Genomic DNA, 19,904 nt, shown 5'->3' with positions numbered 1-19,904 from the left:
TGACCGGCCGAACTTACATCGGCGCCGAAAAAGTAACCTATGGCCGTTTTTCATGCTTAAGAATCACCACTGCAGCATCCCCAGGGTCAGGCGATCCAAATCCAGACGCTCGGCAACGGACTCGCATTTATGACGGTCGCAGCGTCCGGGCGGGGGGGGGGAGGTAATGTCACGTGATCCCCTTTGGCGACAATCCGACACAATGGGTTAAGCCAGATTCGCTTAACCACGCTGCTACTCACCTAACCACCTGCAGCGATTCGCTTAACAACGAGGACAAGCAAGGTCATAAAACGGGAGAAACCCACCCACCCCCTTCGTGAAACCTCTGGCTTAGCAGCGGAAAGGCGGTGTGTGTGGGGGGGGGGAAGAAAGGCTCCGTGGTGGTCGTAAGTCGAGGACTAACGCCGAAGGCTGCCCGGGAGAGGGAAGGGGTTAACGAGGGGGCGTGTCCGCGCGAGGCCCCGCCCCGCCTGCCCTTCCCCCCCGCCCCCCTCCGTCCGCGGAAAGAGCCGCCGCCGCCTCCCCAGCCGCGCTTCCCCGCTGCCTTCCGCCGCCGCCGCCGCCGCCCATGGCCTCCACCGGGGTGCTGCCCTTCATCCGCGGCGTCGATCTCAGCGGGAACGACTTCAAGGTGAGCGGGGCCCCGGGAAGGCGGGCGGGCGGGCAGGGGGCGTTCAGCCCCTTGGCGGAGCCCCGGCCGGCCGCGCTGGGCTGGAGGGAGCCGGGCAGGCGCGTGGAGCCAAGCCCCCTCCCCTCCTGCCCCGGCCCCGCTTCTCCCAGCGCTTGGAGCCTCCGGGGAACGTGGTCGGGGGCTTTGGGGGGCTCGCAAGGAGCGGCGGGCTGGGGAGGGGGCTCCAGGGATGCCCCCGCCCCAAGTTTTCTGAAAGGGGGCGGAGACCCCCAGCCCCTCCCGGGTTAGGGCAAAGCCCGGCGGCCGTTCGGGAAAAAACAATGCAGGCAATCCGGAAAGTCCAATCAAAGTTTGCCTCCGTCCAGCTCCCCCCTCTTCCCCCTCGGCTGCTCCAGCCTGCCCGCCTTGGCTGGGCTGCCTTTGCCCCGGGATTCAAATACATGAACTGAAAAACCTCCCTGGAGAAAGGGGGGGGGGGGATTTCTCAACCTCAGCCCCTCTTCCCCAGAGGTGGACTTGGCTCCTGCCCTGAAGTCCACCCCTCTGAATTAACCCAAGGCCTCTCCAAATCCCCAGCATCAAATTGGAGGGTGGCTGCACTGCAGCTAATTGGCACTGTACGGTACACTGCTCCTGGCCTTGGAGGCTCCACCTCCTTTTTCAGAAGGTCAGCTAGAGAAAGGCCTTTTCTGTGGGGGAAGGGGGTGACCAGGTTTCCCCACCACCAATTGTTCCTAATTTTTAGTTACACAGGAAAAGGATTGATTCATTCAGGTCCTGTGAAGTCAGGCTGTGTTTCCGGGCAACTCTGGGTGGTTTTAAGAGCTGGTCTTTGGCTCCTTCTGTGACTCAGTGCTGCAAATGTTTCCTGGCCTCGGGGGAGAGAGGGAGGGGGCTGGGCCATCCCGTCTTTGCAGAGTCTGACCTGGGACGGTTCAGAAGCACCTTCGTTTGGGGAAGGTGGGGGAATGAATAGATGATCGCTTTTTCTAAAGAAAGCAAATCTTCACACATTGTTCCACAAAATTCACAAACGATAATATCCACCAATTGTTGGGGTGGTCAGGGAAAGGTTGCATAAAATGAAAAACTCATGTTTTCATAATTATAAGAATCGTTCATTAAATGCATAGCCCCAATCCCCAATTCCCAATGGAAGATATCTCATCACACTGACTTGTTGCCACTTAACCAGAAAATATTATGAAATCTTGCACAATTTATTTACTAAAAGTTCCTCCTGTTTCCTACAGTTAAACCTCCCTGGCTTCCTTTCCATCTTCCTAAAAGTTTCCATGTATCTTGTTTCTCCATCACCCAACTCATTTCCTCTTGCAGAGTTTTACGGGGCTGATATTAGAATTATAATTAGCAGTGAGCCACATTTGGGGGGGGGTGGAGGGGGGGTGGCGTGTTGACTTTGAGATGTAACCGAGGTCAGGAATACTTCTGAAGTGACGTGCGACCCTGCTTATAAATAGTGACGTCACTCAGGGAGAGGGAGAGGAGCCAGCCTTCGGACACCCGATCTTTCTGGCTTGTTCCGAGTGTCTTGCCTGGATGACGGATCAAACTTCATAATGTTTCAGACTGTCAGTTTCTTGAGACAGAAACGATGCTTGAAATGATGCTTCCCTCCTCCTCTCAATGCACGTTCAGTGACCGGTTCTTAGGGGAGAGGAGGATCTGCGCAAAGTCGTGGAGCGATCCTATATTTTATGGACATGGAAGAGATGGGTTGCAAAGACCCCTTTCATCAAGGACCTGTTCGAAGGAGAAGAATAGGAATAGGAATAAGAATTAATAGAATAAAATATAGCAGGGGTCTCCAATCTTGGCAACTTTAAGACTTCTGCAAAGCTGGCTGAGGAATTCTGGGAGTTGCAAGTCCACAAATCTTAAAAGTTGCCAAGATTGGAGACCCCTGGAGTATAGAATAGAAAATAGAATAGGGTAGGGTAGGGTAGGGTAGGGTAGAGTAGAGTAGAGTAGAGTAGAGTAGAGTAGAGTAGAGTAGAGTACAGTAGAGTACAGTAGAGTACAGTAGAGTAGGGTAGGGTAGGGTAGGGTAGAATAGAATAGAATAGAATATAGAATAGAATAGAATAGAATAGAATAGAATAGAATAGAATAGAATAGAATAGAATAGAATAGAATAGAATAGAATAGAATATCAAAATGAATAGACTAGAAACAATAGAATAAAATAGATCCTCATCTTATGACTATTTGTTAAACAACCACTCAAAGTTAAGATGGTGCTGAAAAAAGTGACTTACCCCTGCTCCTCGCACTTACGACTGTCACAACATCCCCCTGATCACTTGCCAGAATGGCTTCCAGCTGGTTCATCACATCTGACCCCCTCCCCGACGTCTCTCCCTGCGACAGGGTGGTTTCTTCCCGGAGCATGTGAAGTCCATGAGCAGCCTGCGATGGCTAAAGCTGAACCGGACGGGCCTCTGCTACTTGCCGGAGGAGCTCTCGGCCCTCCACAAGCTGGTGAGAGATCAGCGTTTCCTTTTGCAGCCTCCCTGGGGGTTATTTTGGAGGATAGGAAACTGGGGAAAGGGGGAAAAACATGGGGCCACAGAAGGGGCTTTTTAAAAATCCCCCTTAATTGTTAAAATTGAATTTTTGCAAGGAAGAGTTATTACAACGTCCTCCCACCTATTCCTTTATACCTTTCCGTATTTCTCTTTTTAAGCCTAAACCCAGGTGCCCAAACAGGGGGGGCTTGGGATCCTTCAGGCTTAAGGAGTAGTGAGAGAGACAGTGGATGGGGGATTTGGGGAGGGGAGGGCAGGATTTCCCTCCAAAGATCTCCCCCCCCCTTCCACTTACTCTCTTCATGGGCCAGTTTATGTCCCACCCCAAGCCATGTCCTCCTCAGTTAGATTTGGCCTCAATAACCCAGATACTTTGTCCACAGTGAACAATCCCTGTGAAGCTAATCAGTGGGGAGGGTGCCCGCCAACCCTCCTTAACCTCACCCGCAGCCCCAAGGCCCTTTCTGCTTCTCTTTCCCAATAGGAACACCTCTCCGTCAGCCACAACAACCTGACCACCCTCCATGGAGAATTCTCCAGCCTCCCTTGCCTGCGGGTAAGTCCTCTGCACCCAAGAGCTCCCCCGTAGCCCCTCTGCATGGCCCCAGGTGGGTCTGACCCCCTGTTCTCTCTCCTCCTGCTCCCCAGGCCATCGTCGCTCGGGCCAATGCGCTGAAAAATTCCGGGATTCCTTATGAAATCTTCCAGCTGGATGACCTCTCGGTCTTGGTAGGTGGCAGCCCTGGCTGGTGACTGGCTGGGGGATTCTGGGGGCTGAAGTCCACGTATTTTACAGTGACCAAATTTTGAGAAAATTTCTCTAAATTCAGGTGCACCAGTTATTTGTGCTCTTTTCCTTTGGGTTCTCTGAGAAACGTGGCCTGTTTGACAGCCACGGCAGCCACACGATGCTTCAGTGGCCTCTGATGTCCCCTTCCTGGCTTTCTGTTTCTGTAGGACCTGAGCTACAACCAGCTGACCGAGTGTCCACGGGAGCTTGAGAACTCCAAGAATATCCTTGTGCTCAACCTCAAACATAATAGGTAACACAGATAGTCCTCGACTTGTGATCGATTGCTTAGCAGCAGTATGAAGTTATGACAGATCCCCCAAAAAAGCTGCTTATAATTTCAAAGTTATGACAGCCACACATACCCCATGATCACATGATTTTGGGCACTTGGTCGCTGACTCACCTTTACAGATACTGTGGTCCCAGGACTGCAATTTTCCGCTGGTTTTTTGCCAATATTCAGATTTACTTCTGGTTTCCCACAAACAATGCCCACTGAATAAAATGGCTTTGCTTAGTGTCAGGGTGTTTGCTTAATAACCACGGCATTTGCCTAACAACGGCTGCCGACAAGGCCAAAATATTGGGCCCAGTCACTGGATGCCTTGACCTGCAACCGCAACAACTCATAACCCAAATTCAGGGCTTCACAAATTACAGTCATAAGTCAAGGACCCCTTGTACGTGGGGCGGCAAGAGGCAACTGGAGAGAAGGGTTTAAAGCTTCAGTCTCAAGTCTTTTTCTGCTCTCTTGCTCGTGAGTGGCTGCCAGTAAAACTGAGATATTTGGAACTGCCCTTCGCTTGGCTATGATTCTTCTCCTGCTGCATTTTAAATTTTTTAAATTTTGTATTTATGTGTTTTTATCTTGTGGCTGTTCACCGTCCTGAGTCCTTCGGGAATAGGGCGGTATACAAATAAACTAAACTAAACTAAACTAAACTAAACTAAACTAAACTAAACTAAACTAAACTAAACTAAACTAAACTAAACTAAACTAAACTAAACTAAACTAAACTAAACTAAACTAAACTAAACTTGCAGAAGCAGAAAATTGTGTGCTGGTGTGTGAGGACGCCCTCTCTGTTCCTTTCCTTTCTCGGCCCAAATCCTAGCTTAAACCAGAGCAAACCATAATGATCAGTTGCCCAAAACAGAATGCAGAGGGGAGATGAAAAGTTTTCTTGGCAGATTCTGCCAGTCTGCCTCTCTGCCAAGCCAAACAAGCAGCGAGCAAATGGCAGCTTCAGCTGGGAACCCTTCGGCATCGCCTCGGAGAAGCAGGCGGCAGCTTCTAGGCTCTGGGTGGGGTCCAGCCCGCTGCGGAGGGAGACACCCCAGGGTGTTTGGGGAGGAGAGAGGCTAATGGCTCCTTGCAGAACAAAATGGGTGTGTGAACCTCTGGCTGCTGAAGTGTCTTTGGCGAGCAGGGCGAGGTGCTGGCACCGGGCAGGGCCTACCTGTGCAGTGTACACAAGGTGTGTCCCTCTTCTCTCTCCCGCCCCACCTCCCGCTTTGCCCCCGCAGCATAGATAGTATCCCCAACCAGCTCTTCATCAACCTGACCGACCTGCTTTACCTGGATTTGAGTGACAACAAGCTGGAGAGCCTGCCCCCCCAAATGAGGCGCCTGGTGCACCTGCAGACTCTGCTTCTGAATAATAACCCTCTGATGCACGCCCAGCTCAGGTAAAAAGGAGAGGGAGGGAGGGGGACTTCTGCAAAGGGACCCACATCCTTGTTCCCCTGGGAGTTTGCAAGGGGAGGGTCCCGTTTCCAAGCCCGAGATGTCGGCCTAAAGGGAAGTCTCCTTTACTCAATTTAAAGGCGCTAGTCCCTGGGGAGAGACCTGGGTGCAGGGGCAAAGGGTTGAGAATAGGCAGGCAGGTTGATGAAGGCCAAATCGGGGCAGAATCCCGCCTTGCTTTCCTGCACCCGGTGGTCCTAGCTAAGCCCTCTCCTTCTCCCCCACCCCACCTGGCTCTCCCACCTGAAGGCAACTCCCCGCCATGACAGCTCTGCAAACGCTCCACCTCCGGAACACACAGAGGACCCAGAGCAACCTGCCGACGAGCTTAGACGGCCTGACCAGCTTGGCAGGTACCAGTTGCATTCAACCCACCTCCCACCAGGGACCTGTAAAGACCCCGTTAGCCCAGCCTTCCCCCACCCCACCCCCGCCTTGGCCTCCTCCAAAGGCCCCGGACCTCGAGTCCTGCAACCTCCAGCTGTGGGTGAACCATTGTGGGAATTGCACTTCCAATGCGCTGGGAGAATTGCCTTAGAGGATGGCGCATGTTTACCTATGATCATAGAAATAAGCGCCCTTGAAATTGGGGGGAAGTTACTGCAACACAAATCGTGGCACTGCGGACCCCAGAACTTGCAGACATGGATGACCACCTGGCCCCCTTCCCTCTCCTCCCCCCTCCAGTGAACCCCCTCCCTTGTGCAACTTGGCCTTTCTCTCTTCGCCCTGCACAGATGTGGACCTCTCTTGCAACGATCTCAGCCGCGTCCCGGAATGTCTCTACACTCTGTCCAACCTGCGGCGCCTGAACCTGAGCACCAACCAGATTTCGGAGCTGTCTCTTTGCATCGACCAGTGGACGCAACTGGAGACCCTCAACCTGTCAAGGAACCAGCTCACTTCCCTACCGGTGGGTCCCCCTTCCTGGAGACCACCATGCTCTCTGGGCTCCTGAAGTCTGGCTAAGGACAGCCCAGCAACTGGAGCAGGAGGCAATGATGGTTTTATTAAACCATCATATTTGATTAAAGCTGGCAGGTTAAACTGGTCTGCTCTTAAGAGGAAAGCGTATAGGTAGTCCTTAACTTATGACCAATCACTTAGGAACCATTTGAAGTAACACTCTACCAGAAAAGGGGAACTTACGACCTGGATCCAAACTTTCTTAGATGGGGAAGATGGGTATGATGGATGCATTGTTTTTACAAGCAAGAAAAAGCAGAGATATTCAGGAATTGGGATAAGGATAACACGGATAAGGATACAGGCCAGGGTTTCTGATCCTTTATACCTTGAAGATGTGTGGACTTCAGCTCCCAGAATTCCCCAGCCAGCATCCTGGGAGTTCAAGTCCAAAGGTCTTAAAAGTTGCCAGGTCTGAGAAATATTAAGTATGTAGAACAATAAATCAATATTTTCTCCCTCTGCACTGCGATTTAGGAACCCTTTTGTTCTATGTTTATAAAAACCATTCTGATGTTTTGTGCTCCAAAGGGTGTATTTGGATAAAGTTTGGAATTGGAAACTCAGCTTCCAAATGAGCTTCCCAAGTGGGGATTTCTTTTCCTTCCTGAAATTAATTTTTCGTCCCTTCTTCCCTCCCTCCAGTCTGCCATCTGCAAACTCACCAAACTAAAGAAGCTCTACTTGAATTCCAACAAGCTGGACTTTGATGGCATCCCCTCCGGCATCGGGAAGCTGGCCAACCTGGAGGAATTTATGGCAGCCAATAACAACCTGGAGCTCATTCCCGAAAGCCTTTGCAGGTAGGTCGTGCTTCGCTCCCCTACCAAGTAGCCCGGTCATCGCTCTCTGGACAAACTGGACTTCAACTGGGCTCTGTCCTCTGACCCTCCTCTTTCCACAGATGTGTGAAACTCAGGAAGCTGGTTTTGAACAAGAATCGCCTGGTGACCTTGCCGGAAGCGGTGCATTTTCTGACGGACGTCGAGGTGAGAGTTTTGGGAGGGGCAGAGGAATCCTGCAAAGAGGGGAAGACGGATGGGACATCCTGCAAAAAGGAAGTGGCTCCTCCTTGGATATGGAGATTCTCTGTCCTCCAGGTCATGGTTGTCCCAAAGGTGCTTTTTCAAGAAGCAACTGGGACTTTCTGGTTTTTCTTTGAAGACGTTTCGCTTCTCAACCAAGAAGCTTCTTCTTCAGAGCTGAAGACGTTTCTTGATTGAGAAGCGAAACGTCTTCAAAGAAAAACCAGAAAGTCCAGTTGCCTCTTGAAAAAGCACCTTTGGGACAATAGTTGAGGGCTAAGGACTAGCTGTAAATTAAAAACTTCTTAGTTTTGAGAAAGCCTCCAATTTGTGTTCTAGACCGCAGCTGAGGGCTCAGGGACAGCGAGCAAAAGTGGGTTGTGGTTGAGAACTGACAATTCTCACATCACAGCCCGAGTCTTGTCCCTGAAGAATCTCTTGTCTTCTCTGATCCTGACTGAGGTCCTCTTCTCTCTTGCAGATCTTGGATGTCCGGGAGAACCCAAACTTGGTGATGCCCCCAAAGCCTGTAGACCGAACTTCAGAGTGGTACAACATTGACTTCTCCCTGCAGAATCAGTTGCGGCTGGCTGGGGCATCTCCTGCCACGGTGGCAGCGGCAGCTGGAGGTGAGCTTAGGAGCCCCTTTGGGTGTAGGTATGTTATTTTCTAGCCTTCCCCAGCAAACAGCCACAATAGAAGGTCAAACTATTGCCTTCAGCCTCATCATCTCAAGAACTTCCAGCTGCCTTGTAAACTAGAAGCACATCGGACACCTCTCTCCCTGAATCATGTCCTCTTAGGACCATCTTCCCAGTCTTGTTACTTCTAAAGCTTCTCCATCCAATGTTCTCCTCTTCATCTCTTGCTTTCTAAAACTCTTCCCCCTCCCTCCTTTGGTCCCCAGGGAGCAGCCCAAAGGACCCCCTGGCCCGGAAAATGCGCTTGCGAAGACGCAAAGATTCAGCCCAAGATGATCAAGCCAAGCAGGTGTTGAAAGGCATGTCAGATGTGGCCCAGGAGAAGAATAAGAAGCAGGAGGTAGGGTGATGGCCGCAAGGTTGGCTTCCTCTCCAGGTGACTGCCTATGGCTGCGGAGGAAACGGACAAGCTGTAATGGGGGCTAAAGGGAAAAACCCTCCCCTTCCTCTTTTCACCTTTAGGAGAACGGGGACCTAAAATACACGGATCTGAAGACTCGCCGCTGGGACAAGAGTTTGGAGAAACCCCAGCTCAACTATTCGGAGTTCTTCACGGAACATGTGGGCCAGCTGCCAGGGGTCACCGTCTGGCAGATCGAGAATTTCGTGCCCACCATGGTGGACGAGGCTTTCCACGGGAAGTTCTATGAAGCCGATTGCTACATTGTGCTGAAGGTGGGAATTGCCAGGGTGTGTGTGTGTGTGTGTGTGTGTGTGTGTGTGTGTGTTACTATGATCTATCCCCAGTCCTAACTTCCCTATCTGAGACTGGTTTATGGCAGTGTCCTTCAACCACTTTACAGAAGTTGGGCAAGATATCTAGTCTACCGCCTACAGCTAGCCATGGCCATTCAAGGTTGTGGGGAGCACATCGCACAACGGTGAATCCTCATGGGAAACTTTTTCTAGAATTGGAAATAGAGATATGCAGTAGTCCTCAACTTGTGACCGTTTGCTTAACAATTGCTCGAAGTTACGACAGACCTACCTTAGGTTATGTATGACCCAGATTCAAACTTCGGATGATCATGTGACTGAACTTTGAATACTAAGCCACCAGGTTGCAATAACCACCAAAAAAAAGGAGTTTTAAAATTGGCTTGGTCATGTTTGATGACCATCTGTGATGGGCAGGCTCCATTATGGTCCTAAGTCGAGGACTACCTGTTCAGGAAAAACAGAAATACTGTCGCAGATGTAGAGAGAGAACCGAGACGGACCGTTATCCCTCTCCAACTCCTAATTGCTCTTCTCCAGACCTTCCTGGATGACAGTGGATCCTTGAACTGGGAGATCTATTACTGGATCGGCCAGAAATCCTCCCTGGATAAGAAGGCTTGTTCAGCCATCCACGCCGTCAACCTGCGGAACTTCCTGGGGGCCGAGAGCCGGAGTATTCGAGAAGAGATGGGGGACGAGAGCGATGAATTCTGCCAGGTACCCACCTTTCTCGGGAGGGGGTGGGGGGGGTCTTCCGTTCCAGAGACCTTTGCAAAGACCCAGGCCTTCAGAACTGCAGGGAACGGCCCAAAGAAATTGTGAACAGGAAGAAAGAGGATAAAGCCAGAGCAAAACGACTTCACATGACAATAAGTTTTCTGTGCTATGGTCAGGAGAAGAGGGTTACAAGCTGGCTTGCATGTCTAATCCACGAGGGTTGCAGGTTGGCTTTAATTTAATTCTGTCTTTCCGCTTTTGAAAATCCCACTTTTGGACACAAGGTGTTTGATCACGAGATCTCCTACATCGAAGGGGGCACAGCCAGCGGCTTCTTCACGGTGGAAGACATCCATTATATCACCAGGTAAACCTGAAGCATCCACACAATTCAGGTTTTGCTCCAGGTGCTCAGGAGGAAGCCAGACGGTGGTTAAATTTGGGAGGTGGAGAAAGCCTGAATCTCTCGATCGAAAAATAACGGTTTCCCAGGCTCATTAGACTCTCCTGCTCTTCCTCTACCTGCAACCCCCAAGAGTTAGGATTACCTGGTGGAGTTTCAGGAGATAGCGGGGGTCTTTGGGTTGGGGTCAAAACTGGTGGCTCTCTTTGGGGGGGGACCCACCTGCTATCCTGACTAGCCAGCTTGCAAATCTTCAAGTTATGGTCTTCTCTAGCTTGACAATTCTGTGATGACGGCTTGCAAACCCCAATCCATAATTTGAGGAGGCCGCAGTAATTATTTCAGCCTCTTGTTTTTCAAATGTCTTAGGAGAGAGAGAGACAGTGATTGATTATCAATTGCACAACATTCGTTTCTTGTTTTCTCTGCCCCCCCCCCCCCACCTCCTCCTCCCAAGTGGATATGATGAAGCTGTTGTTTCTGCCATCTCAATGCAGGCTTTACCGTGTTTATGGAAAGAAGAATATCAAATTGGAACCGGTTCCTCTGAAAGCGACCGCTTTAGATCCTCGGTAAATACGCAAGAGAGCCGCCTTTTGAAGCCTTGAGCACAATCTGCGGTGGGGTGGCTGGGAAAATACTGCTGGCTATTTTAAAAAACACATTTCTGCCCTCTCCCTTCTCTTTCTTCCCATCTAGTTTTGTCTTCATGTTGGATCACGGCCTTGAGATCTACATCTGGAGGGGCAGCCAGGCTACTCTCAATGGTACCACCAAAGCCAGGTGAGTGCCAAAAGAAGGGTGTGGCACAGCTGTCTCTGAAACATCTGGAGGAGTTCTGCTACGTCACTATCTTACCTTGCTATTATTGCCAGCACCCCCAAAAATGGACTCAAGGGGAACCTTTGTGGTGATGTCAGGCTCCAAAAACCAAGAAAGACACATTAAGATTTTTCAAGCATATTTCTTTATTGTCCCTCACCTGTAGATAAAAATCTTGCCAAACTAAAGCCAACTACTTGGACCGTAAAACATAAAAGACTCTGGGCACCATTAAGGAGGAGCTGTCTTCACCCACTTTCTCACACACAAGCTCTCTAAGCTGCTTTGTCTCTTGCTCCTCTGGAATTCGCTCCTTCCCTCCTGGGAATCTGGACAATAGACCATCACAGAGAGGGGTTTTTTGGGGAGGTCTGGTATTCCAGCCAGAATGTCTCCTTCTCAAATCAAAGAGGCTTGGCTGTGTAGAAGCCACCGTGCCAAAAGTACAGCTTTGAAGGCTGCTAATGTTGAGCACAAAAGTTGGGTCTACAGAAGGAAGCAGGGAGCTTTATCTATGGAGATCCAGGTTCTCTTTCATTCTGCTGGTTCTGGATTCATCTCTTCTCTCAGGCTCTTTGCGGAGAAGATCAACAAGAACGAGCGGAAAGGCAAGGCGGAAATCCTGCTGCTGACTCAGACCGAGGAGACCCCGGAATTCTGGGACCTCCTAGGTGGGCAGGCAGAAGAGATCAAGGCCAACGTCCCCGATGACTTCAAGCCACCCAGACCCAAGCTGTACAAGGTGAGGCAGGAGGGAGTTGAGGAGAGAGAAAGAGGGGCTGGCATCGCACAGCTTAAGAGCCGATGCCAGCCTCCTCCGCCCATTTCTGTAGGGATTGTCCAGAAACGTGCTCTTTTCTTGCAATATTCCTAATAGAATCAACCTGCTCTAGACTTTACGTTAGTTTTGGGGCATTTATGCCTATAGGTGTTGATGGTGAGAGAAGGCAGGACTTTGGAAAACTAGTTGGTTTGGATCACACCCAGGATGGCTCAAAGCGGGCTTTGCTTGCGTCCTTCTCTGGGTAAATGCTCTTCCTTCTGCTTTCCTCCCCTTGTGCAGGTTGGCCTGGGACTGGGCTACTTGGAGCTGCCCCAGATCAACTACAGGCTCTCTGTGGAGCACAAGAAAAGGCCAGGGGTGGACCTGTTGCCCGAAATGAGGCTGGTAGGAACAATGTCTGGAAGGTGCTGATGGGACCAGAGTAGAAGTTCTAGATGGTTTCCGATTAAACAGTCCAGAACCTGTTGGGGGTTTTTTTTGGATCTCTCTTACCTTCTAAGAGTCCTGAAAAGAAATTTCAAGTGGTCCAGTTGAGTCTCAACCGTCTGCTTTTGTCTTCTCCTTTGGTAGCTCCAGAGCCTGCTGGACACCAAGTCGGTCTACATTCTGGACTGCTGGTCAGACGTCTACATCTGGATTGGCCGGAAGTCCCCACGCCTGGTGCGGGCGGCTGCTCTCAAACTGGGCCAGGAGCTGTGCAGCATGCTTCACCGCCCCAAGCACGCCATGGTCATCCGGAACCTGGAGGGCACCGAGTGCCAGGTTGGAAGGAGGGCAATTTGGCGAGGAGGGACGATGGGTGCTCCCAAAGGACTCTGACCCTCTTTTAAGGGTCGGTCGGACCATATTTGCCCACTTGCCAGGAGAGGGAACATACAAATGGGATGCTGGAGGGTTCAGAAAGTAAAGGGGCAGAATTTGCAAAGTGATGTGGCTTCTTCTCGCCTTACGTGAAGCTTTGGAGGACCAAAGTCTCAGCTGAAGAGACAGTCCTACAAGAAAAGAGAACTAGCTTATATTGGGTGCATGTGGCTGCCTGGAGGATTCTGGGAATGTGAGTCCTCAGCTGAAGAAGGCTTGATTTTATTGGTCCCTTGTCTGTTGGGTCTTCATGATTCTCAGAACTCTGCATCTGTAGACCACAGACCACAGACCATTTTGAAGAAAATGACAGCAAATCCTAAAAATAAAGACATGTGGTGTGTTTTAAAGTGTTCTGATGGTAGCAGGAGTCACAATGACTGCCAAACTCTGGCACAATTAATGAAAGTATTAAAGCTATTACTAATTTAATTTTAGGAGACAATGTCTTAATATAGGTAAGACTGTTTCTGATTCAAAGCTGATTTAAGTTCTTAAGGAGTGTTTCCTTTATTTTGTGTTCTGGAGGGAAAATGTTTAAACACCCACCCACCCAAATTTAAAAGTGAAAACTTCTAGCATAGTTTTCTTCTGCTTGGTCTGGATTTTCTGATGGGGATCCATGTCCCTGCCAGGTCTTCAAGTCCAAATTCAAGAATTGGGATGACGTTCTGAAGGTAGACTACACCCGCAACGCCGAGGCCGTCCATCAACCTGATGGTCTCTCAGGAAAAGTGCAGAAGGATGTTGAGAAGAAGGACCAGCTCAAGGCTGATTTGACCGCCCTGTTTCTGCCACGTCAGCCCCCGATGCCTCTGAGCGAGGTAGGCCCTACAGGGTGGAGAGAACCAAGCTAGGTCCACCACTCTGGCTCCCTTGTGTGGAAGTAGATGAAGCATTCTCCAAACTAATGTTTCTCAACCATGACATCTTGAAGATGGGTGAACTTCAGCTCTCAGAAGCCACCAGCTGGAAGAGCTGGCTGGGGAATTCTGGGACTTGAAGTCCACCCATCTTCAACTTGCTGAAGGTTGAGAAACACTCCTCCAAACATTGGATGATGGGACCATTTATGACCTAGATCTGCTCCTGGCAAAGAAGAAGCATCTCTTTGAGACACCTAGAACATTTCCCCACCCAAAACATTCCTCCATTCTTGCACTTCCTCTGTCTCCCTTGAAGGCCACCTCGGTGACTCAAGTCTTTGAGCGGGTGGTTGCTTTCCCTCCCCCAGGCAGAGCAGCTGATGGAAGAATGGAATGAAGATCTGGACGGCATGGAAGGCTTTGTCCTGGAGAACAAGAAGTTCACCCGGCTGCCTGAAGAGGAATTTGGCCACTTCTACACCCAGGATTGCTACGTCTTTCTCTGCCGGTAGGTCATCTCGCCAACTTGCCAGGTACTCCATGACCTTGGTTTCCCAGGATTTCTTTCTGTCCTGCCTTCTCTCTTTGTCCAAATCAGTGCAGTGCATGGTGTTCCTCAGAGTAGGGGTTGAAAGCAGATGCTTCTTCAGAAATGCTCCTCTCCCATTCCAGTGGGGTCTCTGGGACCCTCCTGCCTGATTCCTGGTGGGCTGAAATTCAACCTCTGTTCATGGGTGTTCTCTTTTCTTTGCTGAGACCCAACCTTTAAGAGATTCCCTTCCTATTGGGTCCCACATGGGCCCTTCGGACAAGGCTTAGATGCCTGGCCAACCCCATCCCTCCCTTGAGATGTTCTCAGAAGTTCTCTGAGGTCTCCACCCATCAGAACTGCTTTGCATGATCCTTGTGCTGAAAAAGGTTCTTTCTGCTGAGGCTGCTTGAGAAGAAGTAACTGAGTGACTTTGGTTTTGTCCTGAGAGGTACTGGATCCCTGTGGAGACAGAGGAAGATGAGGAGAAGAAGAAGAAGAGAGAGGAAGGGAGCGCTGAAGGAGAGGAGAAGGACGAGGAGGAGGAGGTGGAAGAAGAAGAGAAGCAGCCAGAAGAAGACTTCCAATGCGTGGTTTATTTCTGGCAGGGCCGTGAGGCCTCCAACATGGGGTGGCTGACCTTCACTTTCAGCCTCCAGAAGAAATTTGAGAACCTTTTCCCAGGCAAGCTGGAGGTGAGCCAGATGATCATCCCTGGGGCTGAAAGGAGAGTGGGGAACTGGGGGCATCCAGCCTCTCGGCAGTGTTCTGGGCTGGTCTTTTCAAACTTGGCTCCTTTAAGATGGGTGGACTTCAACCCCCAGAATTCACCTTGGGGAATTCTGGAAGTTGAAGTCCACCCATCTTAAAGGCGCCAAGTTTGAGAAACCCACTGCTCTAGGAGCTGAGCTGGAATAAATCATCCTGCCCTCCATATCTCTGCATGGTTGACCAGGATGTTTGGCCAGAGGAAGGCAGGGATGCTAAAATCGTGCTGGACTTCAACTCCCAGAATTCCCCCCCTCCCCCCAGAATGGGAAATGCTCCCTGATTAATCTGGCCTGGAAAGGAACATTCTTAAAATATATATATATGTATATATATTTATGGTATATATATGTATTGAAACCATATATATATATGGTTTCAATACTGCTCAGGATCCTTCTGCTTCTCCAAGGGAGTTGTGTGTGTGTGTCTTGTTCCTTCTTCCCATTTCCTCCTTGGCCATTTGCAAGTGGCAGTCAAGGCCCCACAGCCAGGCCCCACATTCCAAGTATGGCTGAGATTTCTGAACGCCCCCTCCCCAAATCCCCCAGGTTGTGCGCATGACGCAGCAGCAGGAGAACCCCAAGTTCCTCTCCCACTTCAAGAGGAAATTCATCGTCCACAAGGGGAAGAGGAAAGCCAGGGACGACAACCTCCAGCCCAGCCTCTACCACATCCGCACCAACGGCAGCGCGCTCTGTACCCGGTGAGGAGCTCCATTCCCTGTGGGCAGGGTGGAGGCCTTGGACCTCTGGACTTGCTGAGACCCTTCGAAGCCTCAAGAGGGGATTGAGGTCCTGCTGGAACCTGGGAGAAGTTCTCCCATTTCTGCTCTCCTTGCATTTTGGGATCTGCCAACTGGGTTTACACAAGTGTTTGGATCTTGGAACCCAGAGTTGGAGAGCTGTCACCTAAAATGCAATTTGAGCATTTCTAAAAGAAGGTTGGCTAGTCTCTGCTAAACCTGACCTCCTCCCACCATCTGGAGACCCTCCAGAGATGGTTTGTTCTGGAGTCAAACACCAGATTTGTTATCTTTGGGAGACATCTAGCCTTTGGCCAATGCTGGCTTCCTTGACGTTCCTGCTCCTTCTTTGTGAACAAAATCAATTTCGTTGGTCACTTTTCTTTGGCCATGTGGCAGTCCAAATTCAAATCAACCTATTGACTCACCTAGACATGGGAAGGTACCTGTGGTTCTTTCCCTTTGTCCCTGTGGGGGCTGATGGTCTCCCCACCTTCCTCTCCAGGTGTATCCAGATCAATACGGACTCCGGCCTTCTGAACTCTGAATTCTGCTTCATTTTAAAGGTAATCTAAACCACCAATGGGTGAAAACTGAACAGTTGCTTCCTTTTTTTAAAAAAAATCTGATGGATTTTTGTGAAATACAGCATGGCCGTTGGAATTCAAGGCCTCTTTCTGGGGCACCGATCCCCCAAAATCGATGCCCCCAGAATGCGAACACTTTCGTACCACCACTGGCCATGCTGCCTCTGAATTCATGTCGCCTGAACACATCCGGTGAGAGCCAGCCAGGAGAAGGCTGACCTCTAACCCAAGGATGTCCAACCTTTGCAACTTTAAGACTTGTGGACTTCAACTCCCAGAATTCTCCTTCCAGGTTCCCTTCGAGAGTTCCGACAATCAGGGCATCGTGTACACCTGGGTCGGCCGAGCTGCCAACCCCGATGAAGCCAAGCTGGCCGAAGATATCATGAACCACATGTTTGACGACTCGTACAGTAAACAGGTAAAGAGAACAAATTGAAGAGAATATTTGCAGCTCAGGGTTAAACCGTGGGGTCCTTGGTGCTCTCTGAGCTTGCTTGTTTTCTTACAGACATTTCGCGACCCAATTAGGTAACATCATCAGTGTTAGGGAGGATGGGGATTTTGATGTTACCTAGTTGGGTCATGAAACGTCTCCAAGAAAACAAGCAAGCTCCAAGTGCACCAGTGACCCCATAGGTGAAGACAATCTGGGTGGGGAAACCCACAAGCAAATCTTTCCCACTTCCCCTCCCCTCCCTTCTCCTTTCCTCCTTGGTTTGCAGGTGATCAACGAGGGAGAAGAACCAGAGAATTTCTTTTGGGTCGGGATTGGAGCCCAGAAGCCTTACGATGGAGATGCCGAATACATGAACTTCTCCCGTCTTTTCAGGTGGGCCGCTGGGTCCCCTCGGGTGGATCCCTTCTTCCCCAAAAGGGCTCCCTTAATTCCTTGGCTGGAGCCAAAACCCACCCTCCCTTCATGTAGCTTTTCTTAATTTTATTTGTTTTATATTAATCCTTTTATTGTTTATAAACTGCCCAGAGTCACTTTGCTGGTGAGATGGGCAGCATATAAATTTAATAAGTAAATAAAAATAAAAATAAATTTCCGGAGAGCAACAGGCCAGAGAAGGAGCTGTGCTTTTTCCCAAATTCGTTGTCATCCAGCAAGCCCTCCAATCTGTAGCAGAATCCAAGAAGGTCCCAAAGGGAGACTGGATTTCCTCCTGGGAGGGAGGGGGGGGCCTTCTTCCTTCTGCTCTGAGCTGTTTCTTAAGACTTTTTCCTGGCTTTGTCCTCGCCCACCAGGTGCTCCAACGAGAAGGGCTACTTCGCGGTGTCCGAAAAATGCTCCGATTTCTGCCAGGATGACCTGGCTGACGATGACATCATGTTGCTGGACAACGGCTGCGAGGTCAGTCTGGGGCAGGAACCGGATGGGACCTTTGGCCGGCTGTGGCCTGGAGTGGACGGATGGTTTGCGAAGTGGTGGAACCAGAAGGCGACGTCTGCTGTGGTCTCCTCTGGAGAAGACCCCGCCCAGTCACCTCTTCTTCTCCTTCTTCTTTTCCAGGTCTACATGTGGGTGGGGACGCAGACCAGCCAGGTCGAGATCAAGTTGAGCCTCAAAGCTTGCCAGGTAATGACCCAGAAGTCTTGCTGGCCATTCATGGTGGACACCGAAGGAGGGTCCGTGTTCACCTCCTGCTTTGGCTTCAGCTGGGTTTTGCTGCTGGGGAAGAAAAGACCTCCCGTCTCTTGGCCTTCTCCCCTCCAACGGCATCAAGATGCACAGGCAGACCTCCACTTACGACGGTTCACTTAGGGACACTGAGACCATCCTAAATATGAGTCAGTTGCCAAGCGTCTGAACTTTCATCACATGAAAGTTGCCATGGCAACTTGGAACGGTCACTAAATGAGGTGTTGTAAGTGGAAGTGGTTCAACTTTGGATGGTTTGAGGAATTCAAGAAGCGGCCTACAGGTTATTTATTATAGGTCAAGTTTTGAATATTTTTAGGGTACATTTTTCATTTGCTGGGCTTGAACCGCTTTCCCTCCTTCCTCAGGTCTACATCCAGCACATGCGATCCAAAGATGCCAGCCGGCCCCGGAAGCTTCGTCTGGTGCGGAAAGGCAACGAGCCACTTCCCTTCACCCGCTGCTTCCACGCCTGGAGCGTTTTCCGGAAGCCGCCAGCTTAACAGCGGCACCAGGCGCCAAACCTCAGACCTCTCCTGCCACCCGCAGTGGCCCCCAGGGGGTTCCCCAAAGGATGGACTTTGTAGTCTTGTGCCAGCGCTGGGCGGACCATCCCTGCCCTTCACTGCAACGCGCTTCTCTTCGAGCCGCGGATTGGAGAAAAGGTTACTCAGAGAGGTGGGGGAGCCGAATTGCCCCCTCCCACCCACCCCCAAAACCCCCCTCCTGCTTCCCCATTCCCAATGCCAGTCAAATCTCCTTTGACGGTTTCCTCCCCGAGTCATTCAGGGCCCATGGCTCTCTCGGCCATTGTTACAGAGGAGAAATCTTGATTTTCCTTCCCATCAAACCCCCCCCCTTTGTTGCCCCCAGATGGTCTCTGGAGCCCCCATCCCCACCCCCGCTCAGGAGCAGCAAATTTGTGCAGGCCAGGCTGAGACCCAGGAGGGTCTCCCTGCTTGGGGGTCTCTAGCAAAGGCTTGCAAAGAGATTTCTGAATTAAGTTTGGAGCGGAAGCAGAGAGGTTTAGGGGGTGGGGGGAGGCCCTTGATCTGCAAAGCAAACATAAGATTCCCCCCATCTTCCATCCCCGAGAAGGAAGGATGTCAGCCACCTGGCTAAAGTTCTGTTTTTGGGGGTTTTTTTACACCTACTAAAAAGCACAACTCTCTTTTATTGCCTTCCGCTTGAAATGCCTGTTCTTCCTTCTTCTTTTTGCACTGAATTACACAGTTTTTTTTTTAAAAAAAAAAAACCACCAAGCTTGATCACACAAAGAAGTGGTGCCCTGCTTGCTCCTAGTCCTCATGAGGCGGTTTTGAAAAGCAGTTCTCTTGCCCACTTTCTGCCATGCAGGCAGTTGTGGTGGCCCCGTTCCTTCCTAGATACCACCCACATTTTGGAAAGGGTGGGAATCAAGCCACGAAAAGAAACACCGGGAAGAACTCGTAAAAAGCAGGAGAGGTGGCGCCCGCTTTAAACCCAGCCAAGTGTCAGCTTGGTGCCCGCCAAACATCTGCAGCAGTTGCTACCATCTGCAGAACGCATGGCCAAAGGCAGACGATGGCAGGCATCCTAACGCCAAACAGCTACAGCAGCAGGCAGGAGTTCAAAGGGCAGGGTTGCGTCTGGCCTGGCGCAAACACAGCGAAGGGGGCATCCGTCCCAGGGCTTCACAAGCTTCCTTTTTAAGGTCTCAATAAAGATTGCAAAGATGGGTGTTTTGTCAGCTGCCGTGGCCTCCTTCTGTTCGGACAGCTAAAGCAAATCCTGGTTCGCTCCCACCATTTTTCCTCCCCTCTTGGGTGCCAGTCCTATAAACCAGAGCCTTGATAGTACAGGGGTTTAGTGCACCCTGTAATTAACACAGCTGCCTGCAATTACTGTAAGTTCGAATCTTGCCAGGCTCAAGGTTGACTCAGCCTTCCATCCTTTCTAAGGTAGGTGAAATGAGGACCCAGATTGTGGGGGCAATAAGCTGACTTTGTATAAAACATACAAAAGAATGAAGGCTATTGCTTAACGCATTGTAAGCCGCCCTG

At 50.5% G+C, this 19,904-nt stretch overlaps 1 protein-coding gene across 1 annotated transcript; it reads left to right on the top strand.

Annotated features, from left to right (window-relative positions):
* Window positions 1-201: 201 nt before the first annotated feature.
* Window positions 202-19,586, top strand: FLII (FLII actin remodeling protein). The gene is made up of 30 exons (XM_034441513.3): window positions 202-634; window positions 3,026-3,136; window positions 3,668-3,739; window positions 3,832-3,912; window positions 4,141-4,226; window positions 5,504-5,665; window positions 5,973-6,076; window positions 6,461-6,636; window positions 7,335-7,492; window positions 7,594-7,678; window positions 8,196-8,343; window positions 8,622-8,755; window positions 8,878-9,090; window positions 9,673-9,852; window positions 10,137-10,219; window positions 10,753-10,827; window positions 10,955-11,038; window positions 11,648-11,819; window positions 12,141-12,245; window positions 12,432-12,623; window positions 13,358-13,546; window positions 13,957-14,096; window positions 14,569-14,812; window positions 15,437-15,591; window positions 16,136-16,196; window positions 16,510-16,638; window positions 16,943-17,049; window positions 17,469-17,574; window positions 17,734-17,799; window positions 18,231-19,586. Exons 1-30 carry the CDS (start codon window positions 572-574, stop codon window positions 18,363-18,365), a joined length of 3,816 nt encoding a protein of 1,271 aa, XP_034297404.2. The 5' UTR covers window positions 202-571; the 3' UTR covers window positions 18,366-19,586.
* The last annotated feature ends 318 nt before the right edge of the window (window positions 19,587-19,904 follow it).

Source organism: Pantherophis guttatus, chromosome 14, assembly GCF_059756535.1.
Source record: "Pantherophis guttatus breed Tessera chromosome 14, ASM5975653v1, whole genome shotgun sequence".
Classification (NCBI taxonomy): Eukaryota; Metazoa; Chordata; class Lepidosauria; order Squamata; family Colubridae; genus Pantherophis; species Pantherophis guttatus.
The sequence above is the reverse complement of the archived record's forward strand: the minus strand, read 5'-3'. Positions and strand labels throughout refer to the sequence as shown.